Raw genomic sequence first — 24,422 nt, forward strand, 5'->3', positions numbered from 1 at the left:
TACATTGTGCTTTCTAGTGTATAAACAGTAAGCAGTGAATCTTTTTCTGTGCTTCTAGATGCCCCCTCTACAGAGCAGCAGGAACTGTTCACCCAGAAACTCCAGCAGTGCTGCATAATCTTTGACTTTCTGGATTCTGTGACGGACCTAAAGAGCAAAGAGATCAAGAGGGCCACGCTCAACGAGCTTGTGGACTATGTTTCCACCAACAGAGGAGTGCTGGTGGAGTCTGCATACCCAGAGATCACTAATATGGTGAGGATATACACATAATGTTGAAAAAGTCTTGTATTTAGATTTAGAAATTAGACTCAACCCAAATAAATTGCAGAGGCGTGTGTGTTAACTAAGTGTTAACTTATTATTAAACAGCATAGTGACTCCACTGTGTCATATCCTGTGCACTACTGCAGGATAAAGAAATGGAGGCTAATCATATGTCTAGACAGGGTGTGTCATGTCAGCAGCATGTGAGGAACATGTCACCTTCTTTACACAAAACTCCTTACTTTATATTCTCCTTGTTAGTGCAGAGTCCACATGTAATTTGAACTTCTCAGTCTTCCTCCCTCTTTCTTTTACCCACTGCATCTGTTGACCATCTATTGAATTCTTTCAATGTGGAGCATACTTCATTAAACTGCATTTATGTTGCTCCAAAATGTGTTCAATTTTAAGAGTAATTGCTTTCACTACTTTTTCTGCTTTCTAGTGGTAGCTGTTATTGAAAGCTTGTTTGAGGACATCACTTTTTTTTCATAATCCTCACCACAATACAAGGGAAAATACTAAAAACCTTAATCATGTTTGTCACTGGTTTGAGGTTTATTGCTGTAAGCTCATCACCAAACCCTTTCATAGTTTACAATGAACCCACTGACTTAATCTTATTCAGTCTTATTCAAAACCTAGACAACTTGCACTAAGTCATTGCCTGTGTCTGTCACACAGGCTTGTAGCTACTTTTCAAAACCCATGCACACTGCAGCAACTGTCTCTTTTGCTTCAGTACTGCTTCCAAGAAACTGCCGTGTTTTCTGAGACAGTTTTTGTACATAAAAGGCAGGAGTAATTTTTTCCATGACAGTGAATGTAAATTTGCAAGTGTTTGTGCATGTGGTTGTCTTCCACGTCAGTGTTGATCGGTATTGGTAGTTCTGTCATCATGTGTCAGCTATTACCTGTAAAATGCAATTGCGTGTTATTTCTCTGTAAGTCACTTGGTGAAGAGTTGCATGTGCAGATGACAATAGAGTGCTTAGATTGTGTTAATACATTAATGAAGTTGTCCTTAGGCAAGACCTCCTTTACACTTAACCTCACTTGTAAGTCACTTTGGATAAAAGCGTCTACCAAATGAATACATTTATTGTGGTAGGTTTCTCTGTGAGTAAATTCACTATTAAAGTTAGTGTGTGTTTGACAACCAGCTCAATGTCTTGCAAAGTATTTTAAGTTAAAAATGTATATATATGTGTTCACAGCAGCTGTCCAGAGCAGCCTAGTTTCCTCCTACAGTACAATAATGACTCATGTGCAACATTTAGATCACAGTGGTCAGTGCTATAGTCAGTGATGCAGTGAGTCACCCTACACTGCAGATTATCATGATGGATACAAATGAGCACATTCACCACTGAGTCTTCAAATTACTAATGGACTGTAGGCAGTCATTTATGTTGCAATTGTTGATTTAGAAAAAAAATCTTTTAAAGGGATTGATTTTTGAAAGTTTTCCTTCAAAAAGGCATTGTGAATAAAAAAAGTATTCAATTGCATTCTGTTGGGTATTTAAAACATTCGAAGATGTCTTAAGAGTCAGTTTCTTTAAGGCTTTCAAGACTGTTGTAAATACTATCTATCCTTTGTCGCTTAACCTAACCCTAAGGGGTTACAGGTGAAAGCACGTTCTATTTCAGCTGGATAGTATAGTGGTAAGATTGCCGCAACCTGACATCGGGTTCAAACCCAGGACCTTCCTTTTAAAGCAGAACACCTAACCAAAGACTAATCAACAGTAAACATTAGTACATAAACAATTATAATGAAACTAAGAGCAAAACGAGATGGACTGGAAGAGTTAGCAGTGATTAAATGTTGTTAGTCATTCCAAGTATGTTCTCACACAAAAGTCCTGCACAAAAGCTAGCTTTACTTGTACCCTGTAGCTTTGGAGGCAGCCTATGTTGCTTAAGTGCTTTGTGTCATAATTTGGAGCTGCTTTTATGGATCTACTTTTATCAATTAGCAACACAGTCATTCTATAATTTTGTATTAAAAGCACCATGCAGGTGCTAATATTTTTTTATTATTTATCTGTTGTACGAACAACATTTTTATGCAACTGTCATGAACTAAACTAAATTTTCTGGATTAATTTGTTTCAAAATTTAAATAACATGGTGACAGCACTGAAGTTTTAATCAAATGCCAGGATAACATATTTGACGCAAAACGTTTAATGGTAAGTTGATGCAGCATCTGTGTGTAAAACGGTTATACTCAAACAGTTATATTAATAAATTACACTAACCAGAAGCAAGAAATATCTTCAGGAAATATTTTGTGGTTAATTTTAAAATTATGATTGCAAGTTCATTTAGATGCATGTTCCACTGATCAAAATATGCTTTGATCTGTTGCATTTGCAGTTCAGCTTTTTCCCATTTTTAATCATGATGTGGTAGTAAAACAGCCAGTATAATGTACAGATGAAAGTGTGTGGGAAAACACAAAAACTAAATTAATTGGACTATCCAGTTCTAAAATGTTTCATCACAACTAATTAAAGCCAGTAAATGCTAATATTAATGCAATGTACTGTAATCACATTTTGGTTTAGATTAATTGGAGTCATTAAAAAAAAACTGATGAAGATATTATACCAGATAAGTAGAAATGAACAGCTTATGCCCTGGGTAATTAGCAGCTTAGCATGTTACAGCTTGTTGTACCTTGACTACATACTTTTCATAACTATCTTCCGTGACTTCTTCACATACCACACCAGCTGGTTACCTGGAGTAGTGTAAAGGCTCCTGAATGAGGTTAGACCAATAGCAGCTGCACTCTCAAAATGCTGGCTTGATAATAGCTCTCACAGATACTCCATGCTTGGCATCACATGGTAATGCGATGCAGAGGTGACTCTTTAAAGTAGAGCCCATTATTCTGCTGCAGTGAAGACTGCTTTGATCAATGAGGTTGTTATGAGTACAAACAACTAGGTTTTTCATCAATTTTACACGAGCCAACTCTATAATTAGCATTATTAGTATATTATAGAAAATCACTTTTCTTTCTAAACAGTTATGACTGAAATCTTTTCTGTGTTGGCAAAGAAGAAGGCACCATGGTTAGCTGAAAATAGCTATAATAATTCAGCTTTTGTTCATGTTAATTCTTACCTTTTCCATCTATGATAATGCAAAAGCTTGTACTTTTTCTTTATCTCAGCCGCCTCCTCCCTCTTTTTGTTTCTCTCTCATCCTGTGCGTTGCTAGGTGTTGGTTGCTACTACTGTCACCCTCAAACTGATTCCACGCAGAGATACGTTCTCCTCTGTCATCGGAAAACAATGCACTTATTTCACGTACAGTACTGTCACTTATGATCAGCTTTTTACAACCCTTCTAAATTAATTTCACACACACAAACACAAATCTTGTCCTTTTTTTTCTCCTCTGCATAAACATTTCTCACATGCCTCCTGTGTTTGTCATCCTCCCACACTATTTTTCCTTGTTTTGTCCAACTGTAGTTATTTTTCAATATTGTGAAGTGTCTGCAGAAATTAAAAAAGAATGCGTGATGCTTGTATGGCGGTTTATGAAACGCGCTATGCTATGTAGACAGTGTAAGTCAAAGACTGAAGGACAAAGAATAAAAAATAATACACTCAGTGGTTGCACTTTTCTACCATTACCAGGCAATGGTAATGGTATGGTTCAGCTCCTGTGTGTGCATGCCCCAGTACCACTAACTCAATGATTAGCTTGACTTCGTGAAGCCATAGAGCATCCCTCTGTCAAAATGGGCATCACACTGAGGTGCAGTATCCCACCTGGCAGTTCACCCTCTGATCTGCGTCATCTGACTCCACCTCAGCCAAGGATGTGCCTCACACCAGGCGAAACAAATTAATACGCCACAGAGAGCGCATAGATTCATCTGCTTCATTATGAGCATCTGCTTGCTCTGCAGATGATGAATTAAAGTTGTTACTGTGTTACTGTCTGGTCAATCTCACCAGAGGATTTGTGATGCAACATTGCAACAGCTTTAATTGTAATTATATTATATCTAAACTCACATGATTTTATTTCAGAAGAGACATGATCTTAGAAACTTATATTAAGTTAGTGGAGGATACCTGCCTCAAAGCAGTCCTGTATTTAAACAGTGTTTAAATAAATGAAACGGCAATAAAATGAAACAGTATTTGTATAAATTCACATATCTGTGCTGTGAAGAAAAGTTCACAAGCAATCCCCTCTGAAATACACTGCAAAATCAAAAAAGTCACAAAGCATTTTTACTAACAGGTGGGATATGATTGCTCATCTAATGCATGTAAACACTGAGCAAACTACTATAGTGCAAGTAAAACTTTTCCCTGATTACCTGAGCAACCAGGATATGATGCAGGAAAAGAATAATGAATTCAAAGCGTTGTTTAACACCAAAACACTATGCATCAGTTTATAATACTCACGATATAGTTTTTGCAACAAAAATGTTTCACAACAGTTACTTTATCTTTCATTACGGGGTATTAGGAAAACAGTAAAAATTGAATATTCTGATAAATGAGGGGGCTGCATGTTTTTTGTTTTTTTTCACACAAGGCTTATGTCTGTCTGAATGTGTTCTTAAACCCCTACTTAACCTAGTCACATAGGAATTAGGCTGCAGGGCCTAACAGGATGAGTGTTCTTTCAGTGACAGGCAGTTAGCAGGTTTTGTTACTGTTTGGGTAATGGATGAGATTCTTGGTGTAAGCTAATTTGAACATTGTACAATTACTATTACCACATGGTGTTTTCATCAGGTTCAAAACAGCTGTGCTGCAGTGTAGGACTTCTCTAAAATAACAGGAAGGCCCCAAGCCGGGTAATAACAGCTCTGTACAACAGTAGTGAACTGAAGGTCATCTTTGAATGCACAGCTCATTCAACCTTGAAGGAGATAGACCGCATTGGCACAAGACTGCACTCAGTACTATTCCTCTTGGTTAATAAAAAGATCAGACTAAAATGGTGATGTGAAAATGAAAACTGGATCATCTGAATGTCTCCTTTTTCCGCCTTCTTCTATATTTGCAATCTGAATTGGGATCTGTGGATGGCTCTGGAAATATTACTGTGTTTTTGGTTTGTGCAAGAGCTGCATCCAAAAAGTATTAATCAACATATGATGCAAGATACTATGGGCTATGCATAAATTGAAAATCATTTTAAAATATGGTTTCTGGACCCACTCAGTACGCAAAATGAGTCCTAAGGATACACTCAGCAGGTGTGCCTAATGAAGTGTGTATGTAATTTGCCTGCATTATAATATTTAAAAACTCTTCATTACATGTGTTTTGCACCAAAAGAACAGACTCGGTATAGCAGAGATCACTGTGCTTTTTTTGCGGTAGTTGTTTTGGCCAAATTTGACACAACATGTGTCCAATAGGATCCATGGATGGACAAGAGCAAGAAGATTATAATTCAGAGGCAAGGGGTAGACAAGTTCAGGACATCCCTTAGGGGGAGAGTACAAATTTGAGAGGTCGCAAGAAGCTTTCCAGGACAGGCAAGAAAAAAAAAAGGCATTTCTGCAGAAGTTGAAGTTCCTTTGGCAGTTCTGCCAGCAAGTTCTGAAATGATACTCCCTTGAGTTTTTTTCTGTGGGTTTTTTTAGCCTGTCAGATTTTGGGCGACTGTCAAGTCTAAAAATCCTTTGCAGGCTTCCTCTCCCATTAGTGTCATTTGGATTTTCCAGCTGCCAATAGGTAATTTAATGTTGTCTTTATCACTCCAGTGTGACACTGTACTCCCAATCACATAATGCCAGATTTTCCAGCTCCACACTGCAGTGTGTGTCGCTCTCAAATTTACCCTTGCTAAAAATAACAAGGTGGGATAGAGGTGGCAGTGACCTGTCTACAATGATTGTCTCTGGCACAGAATTTTAATAGGGGTTTGCAGCAGATGTAGAATCTGTAATGGTTTTATGCAGGGCCTTTCTGTTTGGGTACCAGTATTGAAGACCCTCAGTTAGATTAAACATGGTCCATCTCCAATTATCAAGTGATTATTCGGTGAAAACGGTGAACTAATTTTATGTCCAGGTTGTGTGTTGATCAGTATTTTTTCATTAATTCAGGTGTTTTATATATGTGTGTGTATATATATATATATATATATATATATATATATATACACACTCAGAAACACTGAGTGTGAGTTCACTGAAGGTTAGCGTTGACAGCTGCTTTTTAAAAATATATATCTGTATACAGGTGTGTTCCTAGTAAGATCACTTTTTCTTTTATTCCAAATAATGTCATTCTGTCCATCATGTTTCTACATATTCAAGCAAAGGATCACCTGTTGATCATCTGTGATTAATTAACACAGTTTCTGACTCTGCTTCTTGACTCCTTCTCATACCAAGTCTGTGTTTCCACTCTAGATTATTACCAACATTTTTCGGACGCTTCCACCAAGTGAAAACCCTGATTTTGACCCAGATGAGGATGAACCCAGCCTAGAGGCTTCATGGCCTCACATGCAAGTGAGAATCTGATACTTGAGTGTGCTTGACCGTGTTGCCCTTTACATGTGTTATAAATGTAATTACAGAATACTTTTTTAAGTTGTGTTTTTTTCCCCCCTCCAGTTGGTCTATGAGTTTCTCCTGCGCTTTCTGGAAAATCCAGACTTTCAGCCCAGTATTGCAAAGCGCCACATTGATCAGAAATTTGTTCTGCAGGTGAGCGCCTTTTTTGTTTGTATGTTTTGCATGAAATGTTTATTGGTAATGACTTTTCATATATCAGCATATATACATTGTTGTCAAAAAGGACTAAAGGAAGCGTTAGAAACAGACGTTTTATTTTGTATTCCACTAATTAATTTAAAATAGTTCCACACAGTACCCACATTTTCTCCCAGACATGCTGACATCACTTCTTCAATGGATAGATCCTCACTTAGTTTTTGATTATTTTCCATATTAGAGTCATGCTCCTTACCTAATAAACTTTGTTCTGGTAATTACTGTAACAGTAATTACCAACACACTGATGTGTCTGGAAGTTCACAAGCCTACAATGTGCTATGTTGGATGGGTAAAACCATTTATACTGTACACTGTACCTTGTCATCATCTGTCATGGCTCATTTGACTGCACTTATTGTGTGAAGCTGCTGAAATAAGCAGCAGCTAACGGGGACCACAGATGCTGGAATGTTGGCTGGGCCACTTCTGAGGTGCCTGGACCGACTTTCCATGATGTGAGTGTGTCGTGGGGAAACTCTAAATAGCTGCCTGTTTACTGTGCTGGAAGAGACAAGCGGCCTGTAGTTGGTTTTCTCAAGGACGTTTTTACAAGGGAGCACACATTTTAGTGTGGGGAATCCTTGTTAGGTTTTTGGTTCTCAAAAGCACTTTGCTCTTTAGCTATTTATCTGTGGAAGGCAAATCCTCTGTTGACGTAACTTATGATTATGCAGGATATTTATACTGTATGGGTACAGTGTGTGTTAAGTTGTTTGTGTTGGTGTTGCATCTTCTTTCAGACCTTTTCAAAAATGGGTGGGGAGGAAAATAAATATAAAGCATAGATGATCATAACAAAACCATAGCTAAGAATAAGATGCACTTAGTAAGGTGTGTACCTGTTACTGCTTTTAATGACATCAGTGCTACAGACACTTAAAGTACAGTGCATTTTGAAAGTCCAGTATGACAATCTACAGTATAGATTCATATTTATCATACAACCATAATCATATACCTGACCTATGACCAGTTTAGCTTTTTGAAATCATATCTTTGTAGTTAACCAGTGCTTAGCACAACTGTTTGTAATCAGCTTTCAACATGGAGAAACAACTATATGTGGAGCTACGAGCAGAACATGTGGTCAGGGTGTATTTTAGGTTCTTTTTGTCAGGAGCTCTGTTAAATATCTCGTGTTGTGGTTCATTATAAAAAAGAAGTCATGCTTTTAAAGGCTTATAATTGTTCTCTATTTCTCCATTTGGTTTTCTTTCTCAATGAATTATTCCAGGTGCTTTTAAGAGCAGAGTCACTAATTTGACATTGGGGAAACATGTTGTTCCATTATTTTCTTGACTGAAGATAAACGTTTCTACCGTTGCTGATATCCCAATTTGTCCTTAATTGATTTACTTTTGCAAAGTCAAAATTGGTAATTTCTGCCAGAAGGATGCAAATCTTATCTTTGCAGGTGACTTGCTAATTTGAATCAATGGATCCTTTTGCACCAGTTTTCTTGCCCACTTCCGCATTTCACTTACTTAATTCAGTGTGATTATTGCCTTCCTTATCTTTGTTACTGATTAAAATGCTGATTTATTACCTAATTAATGGCTTAATCATTTAGTCTGTAAATTGTCAGACAATAATGCAAGAACTCTATCATATGTTACTCAGAGTAACTAGTGTTGAATTTAAAAACACAGGTTTTGTTTGACCAGCCATTCAAGCCATTTTTGACCATTCAAAACTTTAAGATATTTACATTATCATGATAAAAACTTTAAGAAGAAGCACATTTGAGAAACTAGAATCACAGTGTATGTGTTTTTTTGTTTGTTTATTTGTTTTTGTTTGTTTGTTTTTCCAGCAATTGTCAAATGCTTTAATGCCAACAGGGAAAAATACATCCATTGTTTGGTGGATCAGCGGTTATTAATGGTTGTGGTAGAGAATTGGGGCTTGTCACCACTTTACTTGCTCTGCTGATCTTAGAACATCTGAATCGCATTTGAAAAAAGCTGTCCTTCATTTAAAAAATTAAACACTTTAACAAAGCTCCAGTTGCCACAAGAGGGCTGGGGTTTAATAGGTGTACTGTAGCTGAATGAACATGAATCAGCAAACTGCAGGAGAAGAACATGTGTGTGTGACAAAGCCATTTTCCTGGATATGAGTTTAAAAATAGAATTTGTCAGCTCTGTCACAGAGGTGCTCATGGCATGTTGGTATAAGACATAAGTACCATACTCTGAAGCTGCACTGAGCCTTAAAACATTTCCTGTGAACTCAGTAGCACTTGCTTGGCTGCCCTCAACAATAATGTAATAATGACTTATCTTATGTCACTGCATCTGTTATTATTATTGTTTGATTGTTGTTGTTTTCACAAGCTAAGCTAAACTTGTGTTATCAGCCACTGTAAAACTACAGGGAAAAGTAGAAGTGGCACCACATTACACAGCAAAGGCTACATATTTAATGAGTAATCAAGTTATTATGTTGATAACAAGATGAGAATCAGAATCAGACTTCAGCTCAGCAGGTGATTGATCACACCTTCCCCTGCTTTACTTTAAATAATCAGTGCAGGATGTCACGAGGTGAAAACAAGGATCCACTCTTTTTACAACTTAGTAAAAGTAGAACAAAGCAAATAGAATGAGCCATACAGAATGGAGACATGTGCAACTGAAGTGAAAGATTTTCAGATTAATCAAAACTGAGAGCTTATTGTGTCTTTCTCTTTCTCACTGTCTGTTATCGCAGCTTTTGGAGCTGTTTGACAGCGAGGACCCCAGGGAGAGGGACTTCCTGAAGACAATCCTGCATCGGATTTATGGAAAGTTCCTGGGATTGCGAGCCTTCATTAGGAAGCAGATCAACAATATTTTTTTGCGGTGAGTTAAATGTAAGAAAAAAATGTTGCCATTAAAACTGGAGGACACAGTGTCAAAGGGGTGTTTCTTCGTTTGCTTTATGTGATCTAAAAAAAAGTCTTGAGATTAAAATATATTTTCAAAAGAGAGGGAGCTAGTCATGAAGGTAGAATAAAATCTGTTCAGTTAACATTCTCAGAACAAAAATATAAAAATAGGAAAACTAACCATTGGGGTTCTTGTCAGATAGTTACAGGCTGTGCTGCCTGCTTGTTTTAACAGTCACAATAACTGATCTTTTTATAACCAAACAGTCTCCAGATCCAACACCTGTTTCCTTCAATTTTTTTTTTACCTGTAATGAGCTGGTTGTTCAGAGTGTTGGCAAGTGCCTTGTGGTCATTAATGTATGGAAACATACAAGCTTGCTCCAAAGTACTTTGATGTCTGTCAATAAACTACTTTACAGGAAGGAAGGTAAGAATATTACACAGCCTCTCCACTGTAGGATGTTTCCCAGGGAACTCAGGAACTAGACCTGCCTCAACCAGAGGAGCCGTAGATTAAAATCAGTTCCTGTACAAGAGTTGAATAGGTTTGTTTTCTTTCTCCTGCATGTGGCTTCCTAAGGTTTGAGTACTAGCACAGCAAATACCTTATTCAATCTCTAATTCTTAGTCTTCTCACTAAGTCAGGGATGATTAACAAGTGTCTTATATTCATCGGTGAAATTATTTTCAGATTCACAGTTTCAGCCCTCATCTTTAGGACAGAGAGGAAGGAAAGATTAGTGCAGTTGGACATATCTCATTCCCAACAGCAGTTTGTTCTTTATGGCTCCTGTTGCTGTGTGACAATGGTTTTCAGATGATTAAAACAGGGGACACTTGATGTCATTTCCAACAGGCAAGGTGGCAAAACGGGTGCACCCACTTTGACCATCTGCCACTGTGGCTAAAAATAGTGCCACAGTTGTCATGCTCTGTCTGTACGTACCATGGTTGCACAGAGAGATGGAAATTGGTTTCCAAACAGAGGGGATGCATCATGTACGATCCTCACATTACCTCACATAAGAACAGCAGCAAAGTCTTTTAGTAACCCACTAAATATGTCTAATTTGTACAAGTTATTCTATTAAACCTTGTAAACTAGACTTCTTGTTAATTAAAGAATTCAGATTTCAGTCCCTTTTATCTCAGACGTGTCACATGGGGCCACAAATACACGTAGACTGGGATAAAGTTAAATTTCATATAAAGTCTGTTTCTGTATGGTAGAGTCGTGTGGTTATGAATTATAGGACACCAGTGAAATGTAATATTTTTTTTATTTTATTTAAACATAGCTCACAAATCAGAGTGCCAATATTTAATAGCAGCACTGTGAACAGCCCAAATCAATTGTTCTGATCAATGTGCTCTTGTGATGTGTTTCATAATTTCTGTTGTCAATGTTGTTTGTTGCTGTTGCAGGTTTATTTATGAAACTGATCACTTTAATGGAGTTGCAGAACTGCTAGAAATCCTGGGAAGGTGAGTTCACAACTTACTTTTAGCTGACTTGAATTCATCATCACTCACAGAACTTAAACGATTAGTTGATTATTTAGACTGCTGCATTTTGATGATCAGTTGTTCCAGTTATTTTTTGATCCTAGCAACACTTTCAACTTAATATCTTTGAGTTCAGGACTTTTGGTTAGATTAAGAAAATGAAGCCAGGTCTATATTCAGTCCCAGCTTGGCTGTAGAGTTTAGGGTTTTAAACTGTCGTGTGCAGAATGTGTCACATGTGTCCATTGATTTGAAGGACTGTCTCTATCTCAGTTGTAAACCAAAACACTCCTCAGGTATTTTGATGCTTTCATCAAACTGAATTCTTTCCATATTTCTTTTCCTCTTCAGGAAGCAATTATTTAGAGTTACGCCCGTTCTGATCTTACAGTATTCTGTTTGTGCTTCTAACATGGTTCTGCTGTTGCCCTGTTTACAGTATCATAAATGGCTTCGCATTGCCTCTGAAGGCAGAGCACAAGCAGTTTTTGATGAAGGTGCTGATCCCGTTACACACAGCTAAGGGACTGGCTCTTTTCCACGCACAGGTAGAAACGAACTTTACTTTTACTTATAAAACAAATTTTCTTTATTACTTAAATTCCATTTGGCTGCCTGTGATAAAAAATATATATATAATTCCCGAGCTTTTGGTTTAACAGTATTTCATTTTTGTCATCCTGAAAGATTTGATATACTTTTTAAATCATAGCCTAAGGTTTGTCTCTGCAGGATTGGACACTGTCATGATATAATCTTTGTACTGTAGCATCTTCTAGTGGCTTAGAAATGAAAATGCATTGATTCACTGATGATATTTCAGTCCCGACTTCTAAAGTGAAACTGAAATTCAAACTGTTATGCTTCAGTCAGTTTATCAGGTTTCTGTTGTCAGAGTTGGGAACAGCTTGTGCATTTATTTATTCGTTTTCTTCTATGTTACTCAGCTGGCCTACTGTGTGGTCCAGTTCCTGGAGAAGGATCCTACGCTCACAGAGCCGGTACGTGTGTGTGTGTGTGTGTTTAGGGGTGTGTGTGTGTGTGTGTGTGTGTGTGTGTGTGTGTGTGTGTGTGTGTGTGTGTGTGTGTGTGTGTTTAGGGGTGTGTGTGTGTGTGTGTGTGTGTGTGTTTAGGGGTGTGTGTGTGTGTGTGTGTGTGTGTGTTTAGGGGTGTGGGTGTGTGTTTAGGGGGGTGGGTGTGTGTGTAGGGGGGTGGGTGTGTGTGTAGGGGGGTGTGTGTGTGTGTGTGTGTGTGTGTAGGGGTGTGGGTGTGTGTTTAGGGGTGTGGGTGTGCGTTTAGGGGGGTGGGTGTGTGTGTGTGTGTGTGTGTGTGTGTGTTTAGGGGTGTGTGTGTGCTTTTTTAAATAATTTTTCATCATTTTTATCAGTCGTCTCACTCAAAGCAGAAGCCTTCAAGCACTAAAGTTGTCTACACTGCAGACACATTTTTAGCAGGTGCTAGAAACCACCCACTCAAACAGACTGTAGAAGGTTTTTTTTTCTTTTTTTTTTTTTTTTTTCTTTTAAGATAAAAGAGAAATACTGTGTTTTCTGTGCAGGTAATTCGTGGACTGCTGAAGTTTTGGCCTAAAACCTGCAGTCAGAAAGAGGTATTCATGTCTATATATACATGTAAACTTATGACTTGGTTGTCAGTCACATTTTAATGTTCCACTTCATGAGCTCCATCTATTTTTTTCAATTAGGTGATGTTCCTGGGTGAAATTGAGGAGATTCTGGATGTCATTGAGCCAACACAATTCAAGAAAATTCAGGAGCCGTTATTCAGACAGATCTCTAAATGTGTGGCCAATCCACATTTTCAGGTATGCTTGAAAGAAAACATAAAATAAATGTACAGTTTGGTTTGATGCTTCATATCATCCATTTCACAACATTTGTCTTTGCCAACCCTATTTGTATCACAAGCAGCTGGTTCACACGCCCAAATCAGATTATGTTGTAGAGCAGTTCAAATACTTGCACAGCATTACAGAGAAAACTGTACTGACATCCTCCAAAATGATTCTCCTGTTGAATTAACACCTCTTTAAAACTGTTCATCAACGTAAAGGGTCAGGGTGGGCGGCCTTTTTTATATATATATATTTTTTTTTTTTTTTTTTGACTACAGTCTGTCTACTTTCCTGTCTCTCCTCACAGGTGGCAGAGCGAGCGCTGTACTTCTGGAATAACGAGTACATTCTCAGCCTCATCGAGGAAAACATCGACAAGATCCTTCCCATCATGTTCAGTAGCCTGTACAGAATCTCTAAAGAGCACTGGAATCCGTATGTACTCTCACTGAAGAGGGTTGTTTTAGCTGAGCAGTGTGATTAATAATAATTCACATAAAGTACACATGAAGCGAGTTTGACAGCAGATCCTTTACTGGAAAAGTAAAACCTGACAGGTTTCATCAATCCGCTCTCATTGTATAATTTATTCCCAAAGGCATCAATGCACAGGAACCTATATAGTTGCTGCCATAAGATTTGGTTAAGAATTTACATGTACATAGACGGAAATAGATGTCACCATGATGATGCAAGATTACTATTTCATATTAACATAAACATACACATTTCCATGGCATGGCACTGTGTACAGAGATAATTACAGTATTGTCTAAATTAAACTAGTGCCAGCTTAGACTTTTTATTATTTCTTCAATGGTTATACCACTATTTTGTGGGATATTTGTTTTCACACAATTCAGGTGAAAAGAATATTGTTTGGTGCTCAGCTGTATATGTTAGACTTTCAAAATCATTGACTTTGTAAGTACCTTACAGCACATATTGGTTATGTTTTTACTGGAACTACTTGTTGGAGGTAGTTTAGCTTGAATGCCTTCTACTTAATGGACATTGTGAAGTGATTACACAGTGAGTCAGAGCTCTCCTGTGGAGACAAACATTTTCTGACTCATAAAACACATATTTTTAAGTTTATTTATGCTTGTTTACCAGTTTGCTTCTTCTTTATTGCATATTGTTGATGCCTCAGGGTGTGACTATGTGAACAGAGAATAAAACACCATACACATTGTTCCATATCATTTATAGTGGTTACCGGGCACCTTTAAACCCCTAATGTCACCTGTTAAGCACCTGTTAAGTGTATGACGTATCATTTTTTTTCTGATGCCAGCAACTCTGCTGTGTTGCAGGACAATTGTAGCTCTGGTCTACAATGTGCTGAAGACACTGATGGAGATGAACTGCACACTGTTTGATGAGTTAACTTCCTCCTATAAATCAGACAGGCAGCGGTGAGTATGAAACAAGGACCAAGAATTTGATTTCCACGTTGTTCGTCTTGTGTGCTAATCTGGTTAGATGTAAAACCTAAATATTATCCCAAAAAAAAGTTTATTTGCTGTCTCCATAGTACTACTGGTTGTCAGGTGGTATCTTGTGGTGGTTGATAGCACCAAGGCTAAACTTTAGACATCAAACTTATATATATATTTACTTTTATGTGCATAAAGCAGTTCAAAAGAAAACATGTTGTAGTCTGTGCTTCTGGCAAATAATTAATAAGGAAAATCAAAACCTCAAAAGAAGGATTAAAATATTTATAAACAAGCGACAGTTTGGAATGGGTGACTTGGGCATTCCATCCTCTCCTTGATTTGTTTGATGGTCATGTCCGGATTTGAAACACTGAAATAGTCGTTTCTGCAGGACCCAGCCTTGTACCCGTGTTATCGGGGCCTGTATGGATCTGGTTGGATTTTGTTTGTTATTTAACGTTTTGTTTCTGCTGGTTATTTTTCTAAATCAAACACAAATAACCATATTCAGATGTTGTCTTTTCAGGGAAAAGAAGAAGGAGCAGGAGCGGGATGAGTTGTGGAAGAAGTTAGATGAGTTGAAGATCAGCAACACCACTCTGGTCCAGAACAACAGCCATGGGCTCTCGAGTGTCCAGAACAACAACAACAACAACAACAACAACAACAGTAATTACAATAACAACGATAACCAAGAGAAGAGCGTTGATGCTGCTGCTGCTGTCATCACCACCACAGGCAACAAAGATCCTGACGTCGGTGTGGCTAGTGAGAGCACCACATGTGCCAAATGACACCGGATTTCATTTTTTATTCCATAATGGTTTAGGATCGTGTTAAGGACCGTCAGGGGATGATGATTTACGGCGACGGAAAAACACAAATTACACCTCAAAAGTATATTAATCTACTTAGAGTGACTTAGAGCGCCAGCATTTCTTTGGCAGCAAAATATATATATATATTTCAACTTAAGAGTATTTTTGGATGTTACAGTGTGGCAGTATATTGTTTATTTGTCTGATCAAAGATTTATCCTTTCACATTTAGTTTCTTAACTGAAAATTATTTTCTTTTGTTATATTCATTGTATGATACATGGGAGGGGAGAAAATAATGACTTGAATTTAATGTTTCTGGTTGTGCTGCACTTAGACAAGCTGAATAGCTATTTAAAGATGTCTATTTTTTAATGTGCTTTTCCTTGTTGCTGCCAACACTTGGGTGCAAAACCTTAAGTAAGAAGGGAACTGCAGAATTTGGGAGTACTGGGTACAAATGGGGCCAGACCTAAAATTAGTCATTTAATGACCATTAATGTACAGAAAAGAGCTGTTTGTCAGGAGACGCTAGAAGACAGAGAATAGGAGGAACAGATGAATAATCCCAGATATGACAACTCTATAGGTGAGTTTAAATGGGAATTCACAATGAATATTTCTGAGAATATTTTCATGTTTCAGGTGTTATGGTAAATATTTTTTATATCTGGGTGAAAACATGAAGCTAATAGTTGTAACAAAATACATGTGTTTCTATAGATTATTTACACTAAAGTATTGAAATATTCTTTAGTCTGACTGGAATTAAAGGAGTAGTCTGATATTTTAAGAAAGACACTTAATTGCTTTCTAGCTGAGAATTAGGTGAGACGGTTGGCTGCACTGTAAATATGAATCAACAGTCAAAAACAAGTTAGCTTAGCTTAAAGACTGGAAAGACTTAGCCTGGCCGAAGGTAAAATTAAGCATCTAACAAGACCTCCTGGGCCAAGAAAGGGCCCCACAAACTTGAAAATATTAACAATATAAAAGATGTTGTTACCTTTGGACAAAGCTAGATGTTACTGTTTCCAGTCTTTGCTAAGGTCACAGCTTCTGGCTTTAACTATGAGAGTTGTATCACTCTTTGCATCTGACTCTCAGATATTTCCCCAGATGTCTAACTGGTCATTTAAAACAGCTGATTAAAAATAAATAAATAAATGCATATGAGACCTACAGTACTATATTTTTCCCGAGTATTGATGAAGCAGATATTTTTTGAATGTTTCATTTTGCAGATGGATGGATTTTGCCGTTCTTGAGTGCATTTGTGATGAGTATGTGTGTTAGTGTGGAGGCTGCTTAAAGGGGAATGCCACTCCGTTTAAGATTTTATGTACAGTTTAATGTTTATGTGGTCTACGAAAGTGCAGCCATTGCTTAGAGAGGAACTTAAATGTTTCTCCCTCAGAGCTGAAAAGCAAAGACACTCTTACCACTTACAGCACCTGGTACTTCACAATATACTGCAGGTTGATTTTGTGCGTCCATGAAATTAGTTTTTATGTCCAAACAAAGCTCATTATAATGTAGTGATATTAAGAGAATGAACACAGGACTGTTTTTGACCATCTATGCCTCTTCACTGTCACGTTTGTTGAGACTTTGTAAGCACACATTTGCTTATTCTCTGTTTCTTACCCTGAGAGTATGTAAGACTATGTTCATAAACTTAATCTGACTGCCATGGATCATATGAACAACCCACGAGAGTTTTTAAATGGAACGGATGTTTCCTCTGAACCCGAGTGTCTGCCGTCTTACTTGTACGTTCGTATTTTAGGTCCAGTCTTTTTTTGATGCCTTTTCTGTCAGTACAGCATTCCGACCCCTGTGACGTTTAAAAGAAAAACAAAAAAAAATAACTGTGTGGGGAACCTGTTTTGTAATCGCAGATGTTATTTAGGTTTCACCATCAAATAAAGTCTACTTTATCTTTCTACCCAAAGCATAACCAATGGCCTCCTTTGTGTTTTTTGCGTTGAGTTGCAGTACATGATGGTGGTCAACAGATGGTGCAAGGTTCTTTCTCCTCCTCGTCTGCACACAGATCCTGAGCCACAACAGGTGGCAAGTGCAAGCTTTTATGTAATTAAATATGTCTTATTGTTTTCTTCTGTAAGTGCAGCCTGAGTACACCAGGAGAAATGAGAACGCGACAATTGCAATTACAGTACATTACATTTAGTGATTCATTTAGTGCAGACTCTTTAGCAGAGTCTGCACAAGATGTTTGGTTGAATATTCAGACAGGTAGGTCTGATTTTCCTGATGTTGTAAATGCAAACCTGCATGCCTTACAGAAGGAGATGTGGTAAGTAATGTTTAGTCAGGTAGTTAACCAGCTTTATGGGTCGGGGAAAAAAAGGAACTAGTTAAAGGTCAAATGTGGTCAGTGATGCAAGGATATCACCAGCATGGGCTTTATCTGTGTGAATGTTCGTGCCTCAAAGTACGACAGTATGATATAAGACTAATTGAAGCCAGTTTACTACGTTTGCTCCTGACATGGCATCAAAAGAACGATTTGTTCAGAAAGGTTGGCTTCAGACGAATCCCACAATAATAACATTGTCAGGAAACTGAAAGTCGTTTGTGTTTAATTTTAGCTTCTCTGTTAATGTTTGTGGTCAACTCCTTTGGTAAAGGTTGCAGATTTTACAGTAATGTGTCGAAAGAGGACGTGGGTTTTGTGCTTTGGACTGCTTTACACGCACACACACACACACACTGTATTTGTGAGGTTTTTAACAGGCTTTTAATCAGCGACATTAAAAGTCTGTCGGTTCTATTATGCAGTGACAGCTGGGTTGCAGTTCACACAAACATTAAAACAAGATGATATCTGATGTCTGTTTGATGTCACATGTTGCTTTCCAGTTACTGTTGGACTCCAGCACTTATTGCACTTATTTTATTGTGTCTCACACATAGTTTCTTTCTGTATCGATGTAAACTGCTCAAATTAAAGCCTAAACAAATGCCACTTTAATATAGTATCTGTTGTTTTATTTCAAATTGTATGATGCTAAAGAATAAAAGGAAACGGTACAATTATATAATATATCAATAAAAAGTAAAACTATCCCTGGAGAACACGTAGTTTGAATGTAATTTTAATATAAAAATTGTCATGTACATATTATAACTGGAACTTGTATGTATAGTTTATGTTTCTCTGCAACATGACAAATATTAATAGTTTAGTTTTGTAGAAGGAAATCATCTCATTCTCATAAAAAAACGTATTAAAAGCCTCCGGTGCTCACCTGAGCTCAGCGCTGGTGGGACTACAGTAATCTTTATGACAAGCAGAATCCCTGTTGTCACTGTAGGTACTTTGTTCTGAAGAATTAGTCCCCCTGAAACCACCTCACCCATATTACACCCAGCTCCCCCATCATCACAAATCCCACCTAGAGATTTACAACAAATGACTGAACATAAACTGACTTGCGTTAGTTTCTCTCGTTTTTTTTAATTCCCTGATAAACAGACTTGACAGAATGTTTCCATTTCACAGCATCTGTCCACTTCATATTATATAAAAGTACCAATATAGTTATTTAAAACAAACTACATTACATGTGAAAACTAAGTAAAAGTATTAAGTAGAAATATTATCAGTAAAATGCACTAATGTAAACTTTCAAGAATAAAAGAACTCTTCAGGAAACTGTGACACATGAATTCATTTGCTTCCTTCAGCCTCTGTGGAAATGTAATTAGTGTCTTGGAAGCCTATGTCAGCTGGACACCTTACGGTGAATGACAAAACTAATCACATTCATTTGCAGTGAGGACGTTTTGACTTGTCAGTTACAGGGCTAACAAATAATGTCATTAACTTCTGCGTTTCATTGCAGTAATTGCTGAGGCAGAGCCATTGTTACTGGTATTATTTCCACTTGTGCTTTTCTTGCTTTGAAAAAGTAATTACTGTGAAAACAGGGCAAGAATCAGAATAATGTGGAAAAATAAAGACACGGACTGATTGATTTTAGCGTCCAAAGGCAGAGACAAAGACAGAAAACCTGTCGAGACAATCAAACGGCTACTGGTTTAAGAAAAGCATTTTACATTTTCAGGACAAAACACAAACAACTTTCTACAGAGCAGGTGTCCACTCTTTTAACTCAGGAGATGTTAGAAAAAAGAGTGAGAATTGAACTTTCATTCATCACATTGCCACGTGTGACGTGCTTAGATGGCTTTTCTGGGTCTGAGGTCTATGTTCTGTGTTGTTTTTTCTTTGCATGGTCAGTTTTCAGTGGTGTTCCTGAGACCATGCAAGGATTTACCATGCTTACCACCAGGAACCAAGAGTGTTTTTAATGCAGTGCTGCCTGAGGGACCAAAGATCACGTTCTTCACCCTTAGATGAAGATGTTTCTCTTTCAGAAATCCCCAAATTACATTGTTGAACCATTTGTCCACACAGTCTTTGGCAGGGTGGAGACCCTCTGTTCCTCCTGCTTACTGCTCTTTCTGTACCTATGATATTAACATGTTGTCAATAATTAACCTAATTAGTGGTGAGATGTTTCATCAGGTGTTAAAACTTCTCAGGATGAACGTTTGATATGCATTTGTACTATTTTCAATCAGTCTGACTAATAAGGTATAAGATGAGGAGTTGCTGGATGATTGCAGAGCTGTGTAACTTGTTGCATTGTGTGTTGTTCACTGCTCATCAGGCTGTGGTGACAGGTTTACTGGAGCAGTAACTCCTTTCCTCCTGAGAGCTGAGTTCAACCTTCTGGATCACATCACACGCTCTTCTGTGTTTTTAACGGAGCCGGTAAGCCAAGCTTGGGCTTTCTGTTACCATGGTGACTCACCTGCCTGCATAAAAGAAAACCAGCCTGGGTGCACACGCATCTCGACTTGAATGAGACAAGTCCGGATTTTCCCTGCGACGGCAGCAGAAACAGTAACAACCGATGCCTCTGGACTCCTGTGATGACAACCGGAGCGTCTCTGTGTTCACCTCCAAACTGAGCCCAGCTGCTGACATATGTGTGGGACTGGCCATCCTCTCTGTCGGTATGTGCATTTCTCTGTTTTCTTTCTACAATTTAAACACTCTCCTTTAAAAACTAGAGGTCATATTTAGTCTAATAAGAGTCATATTATGCAGAGAATGTGATTTGTTTGTTCCTACTTATTGCAAAATAGATAAAGTTAAAATTATCTGTAAATTCCAATTTAATTCTACTTCAGGAGAACATCCTTTATGGTATTTTAAATCACTTTAATTTCAATCTACATTAACTGGTTGAACAGTTGAAGTCACTCCATGTTAGGTGAACGATGCTGCAGCATCTTGCCCTCAGCTTTATTCTGCACTTTTACTTTAATTCCAGCTCATTGGTTTTGTTGTACGGTCTGAAAATTGTTGTGTTAACGCTTCACCGCCCTCATCAGTTTGTCTCCAGCGGCAGGCAGCTGTTTTCTGTTGGAAAGAAAAAGGTCTGGACACAATCTCCAGGGTATCAAACAAACAGCAGCTAGTTGGTGAACATGGAGCTTTTAGCAGATCAAGAGCCACATTTTCCCCCGGGAGTTAAGAACAAAGCTACCAGAGAGTGAATATTGAATTTATTTTCAACAGGTGGCCAGAAACATGAGTACAAATAACTGTCTTGTAACATCTACTAATAATAAAAAATAGATGCTTTATTAATCCTTGTGCTACATTTAAAGCATCAAGTGTTCAGTGTCTTGTCCAGGGACACTTCAACATGTGGACAGAAATACTAAATACTTAATAACTCTGTGTTGTATGTATGAAAGCTGATATCAATACGTACACAGAAATGTATCACTGCACCTTCTCACCTTGGCTTCGACACGTTGGTCAGCCGTGGTTATTATGAGCCCAAGTTGACCATAAAGTAGGTGTGAACTATTTCCTGCTGTACTGCAGCTCCCCTGGTGGAAATCAGTGAATGCTTAGACTGCTGCTCAACTACGACACAAGTTCTAACAAGCTGCTGGCACAAACAACACAATGTCAATCTACGAAAACTGTGTACAAGTAACTTCTTCACTTCGAGCTGCAGTATATTATCTCTACTGTATGTTCATAACTTGCACTTTCCCCAATTACTGCAGCTTTAAAACCTTAAACTTTTAGAAATATAAGTTTCAAACTGACCTCCTGCCCTCTTTTCTGCTGTCTAGTTGTGCTCTCTGTTCTGGGCAATGGACTGGTTCTGGTGATCTGTTACCGCAGGAGGAAGAAGATGGTGGGCTCTGAGCTGCTGTGCGTCAACCTGGCCGTGGTCGACTTCCTGTGCTGCATCTGTTTCTACCCGCTGTCCATCCTCTCGTCTTTTCACCACGCGTGGCTGGGAGAGAACGTCACGTGTGTTTATTATGGCCTAGGCTGCTACATTTTTGGCCTGTGCAGCATGTTCACCATCGCTGCCATCAGCATCATCCGCTACCTGAAGACCTGCAACAGCCTGGTTTATGGTGAGGACTGTACAGTGCATGTGCATGACAGGGGTCAAATATATAATCACAATGGAGAGGTGAAATACATTTTAAAATAAAATCCACTTCGATGCATTAACTTTTGCTGAAAGCTTGAGTGATTGGTTTTTAAACTTAAATTTTTAAATTATTTACTTTTTAGTTGCCTCTAACACCAACTTTAACAACTTTAACTTAAGCTTTAACAAGAAAAGTAACAACATCTGTGAAATTATAAAAAAAAACATTATTATTTGAATTATTTGACTTACTTTTATCACAAAGATGAAAATTAAAGACAACTTCTTGAATCAATCATTTTCCATTTCACAAAAAAAATCTGCTTCTTTGCTTTCTCGCATTCGATAAAAGGATCAATATGTCTCACTATAGGTCTGTTAAATAAAACAGAACCTTATAAGATAACATCAGTATTTGTTGTGTACTTTATCTAACTCTACATTAACAGCTGTGTGGCTGGAAGGAGCCAACGTCCGGATAGCCTGCTGCTCCATCTGGCTGGTTGCCACAGTGTGGTCCAGCTTCCCTCTGTTCGGCTGGGGCGAGTATGTCCCTGAACCTTATGGACTGTCCTGCACCATCGCCTGGAGAGGTTATCACACCTCAGCGAAGGACGCCTTCTACGTCATCTGCTCCTTTGCCTGCTTCACACTGGTTCCCGTTCTCCTCATTGTGGTGTCCCAGTGTCAGATCCTGTGCAAGGTGTCACGCTTCTCCTCCTCCCTCTCTGCAAGAGGCATCCGCAACAACCTGCGGCACACCGAGAAACGACTCTCCATGGTGAGCGGGACCAAAGTGATTCATGTGGAGTGCTGAAGAACTGAGACATTAGATTTGGTTTCCAGAATTAATGTGACTTGAATCTTTCTTGTTGTACATTTGTAGCTGCAGACTTGAGGCTTCATGTCACAATAAACTGACAAAACCTGAAAAGGACTTTATTTTACTTTTAAAACAAAAATCTTTAAGCTGCAACTTGACTTTGACTTTACCTATACAACAGCTTTTTTGTATTGTATTTTGTATAATATGTTTTTGGGTTGCCCTGATGTCAACGTTTGAAACCACCGTCCAACTTAAACTGCAGGTTTAGGAACCAAATAAAAAAAAAAAGTGGTGTGGTGTCTAACATGAGCACATTTTAAATGCAGTATCAGACTTCCCGCTCTGCTGCTGAGAATAAACAGGTCATTTTAAGTCATTTGATCATGTGACTCATGCTTTCATTCTTCTTCATTTTACAGTCATTACACACATGACTGTAGATTACTAAACAGAGATTTGACCACATGACCAGTGCTTCACAACCCTCTGTTAAGACATGATTGTGTGTTTCCAGTCTTACTTTACTTTCTGAAAACTGTTACTTCCTCCTCCAGATGTTTTTCTGCATCAGCCTGGGTTTTGTCATCGCCTGGGCTCCATATGCTGTTGTGTCCTTCCTCTACATTTTCCACAAGGAGCATCGGTACATGGCTCCCGAGGGCTTTGTTTTCCCCGCTCTCTTCGCCAAAAGCTCCCACATCTACAACCCGTTCATCTACTTCTACTTCAACAAGACTTTCCAGCGGGAGTTTCGCTGCCTGCTTCTGTCCCTGTGCCCTAAGCTCGGGGGAAACCGAGTTGGCGTCCACATGACTGTGGCCCATCAAGCCCCATACCCCATTCACATTCAGCTTCAGGAACGAGGCTGCGTTCAGAAGAAGAACTTCAGTTTGTCTCAGGACAGAACTCACAGCAAGAGCAAGAGCAAAGGCAGAGTAACACACAGAAGCAGTAATCCTGTTCTTGACAGGGAGGTATACACCTGCTGGGGGTCCATGTCAAAGAATATGCCCATCATCGTGCACAATAAACCTGCCAAAGACTCCCTCCCTGTCTGTATATGAACTATTTGGGACATTTAGGAGACACAGCTTAAGTTATTTGTGTTAGAAACAATCCAAACATACATGCAATAGTGAAAACACAGGACTTAATGTACATGTTCAATGCAAAATCGATGTGTTTTATCATGTGTTTGTGGCATGCAGACGTTTTGTTCTCCCTCTACTTGCATTACAAATCAAAGGAGCCACAGAAAGATCCTGTCACTCTTTCAGTGAACGTGTTAATGTGTCAAATACTGCGAAATCGTGAATCGACAGGTTTAACAAATGTTATTCCTGTCATGAGGCAGATACTGGTGACTTGTGACGTTAAGGCACAGATGAACAGTAACGTGACAAAGCTATAATCACACAGAGACATGAATAATCAGGTTTCTGATTCATCTGAATATGATTCAACTTAGATAAAGCTGAATGTGGAATAATAATTTTTAACAATTATTAGAATTTTATAGAATAATTGATGTCCCAGTCAGAGCC

General features: G+C 38.3%; 2 protein-coding genes across 2 annotated transcripts in view; both read left to right on the top strand.

Annotated features, from left to right (window-relative positions):
• ppp2r5a (protein phosphatase 2, regulatory subunit B', alpha isoform) overlaps positions 1 to 17,506 on the top strand; it is a 32,543-nt gene extending 15,037 nt beyond the window's left edge. The window contains exons 2-13 of the mRNA XM_026340946.1: positions 59 to 255; positions 6,685 to 6,786; positions 6,892 to 6,984; positions 9,766 to 9,896; positions 11,351 to 11,410; positions 11,871 to 11,979; positions 12,379 to 12,432; positions 12,990 to 13,040; positions 13,137 to 13,256; positions 13,594 to 13,721; positions 14,603 to 14,704; positions 15,255 to 17,506. Coding sequence (XP_026196731.1) covers positions 59 to 255; positions 6,685 to 6,786; positions 6,892 to 6,984; positions 9,766 to 9,896; positions 11,351 to 11,410; positions 11,871 to 11,979; positions 12,379 to 12,432; positions 12,990 to 13,040; positions 13,137 to 13,256; positions 13,594 to 13,721; positions 14,603 to 14,704; positions 15,255 to 15,522 — 1,415 coding nt within the window. The 3' untranslated portion in view covers positions 15,523 to 17,506. The remainder of the gene's footprint in view (positions 1 to 58; positions 256 to 6,684; positions 6,787 to 6,891; positions 6,985 to 9,765; positions 9,897 to 11,350; positions 11,411 to 11,870; positions 11,980 to 12,378; positions 12,433 to 12,989; positions 13,041 to 13,136; positions 13,257 to 13,593; positions 13,722 to 14,602; positions 14,705 to 15,254) is intronic.
• Positions 17,507 to 20,456: 2,950 nt separating this feature from the next.
• opn8c (opsin 8, group member c) lies at positions 20,457 to 23,942 on the top strand. Its single transcript, XM_026341963.1, has 4 exons — positions 20,457 to 20,598; positions 21,739 to 22,032; positions 22,502 to 22,833; positions 23,433 to 23,942. The coding sequence occupies exons 1-4, from the start codon at positions 20,496 to 20,498 to the stop codon at positions 23,940 to 23,942; spliced, it is 1,239 nt and encodes a 412-aa protein (XP_026197748.1). The 5' UTR covers positions 20,457 to 20,495.
• The last annotated feature ends 480 nt before the right edge of the window (positions 23,943 to 24,422 follow it).

The sequence above is a fragment of the Anabas testudineus genome, chromosome 24 (genome assembly GCF_900324465.2).
Source record: "Anabas testudineus chromosome 24, fAnaTes1.2, whole genome shotgun sequence".
NCBI classification, from domain to species: domain Eukaryota; kingdom Metazoa; phylum Chordata; class Actinopteri; order Anabantiformes; family Anabantidae; genus Anabas; species Anabas testudineus.

Bases quoted from the DNA above. Each gene is read 5' to 3' on its own strand.
- opn8c (XM_026341963.1), top strand. From the start codon at position 20,496: ATGCCTCTGGACTCCTGTGATGACAACCGGAGCGTCTCTGTGTTCACC. The intron at 20,599-21,738 runs GTATGTGCATTT...TCTGCTGTCTAG, and splicing joins ACTGGCCATCCTCTCTGTCG to TTGTGCTCTCTGTTCTGGGC. The intron at 22,834-23,432 runs GTGAGCGGGACC...TTCCTCCTCCAG, and splicing joins CCGAGAAACGACTCTCCATG to ATGTTTTTCTGCATCAGCCT.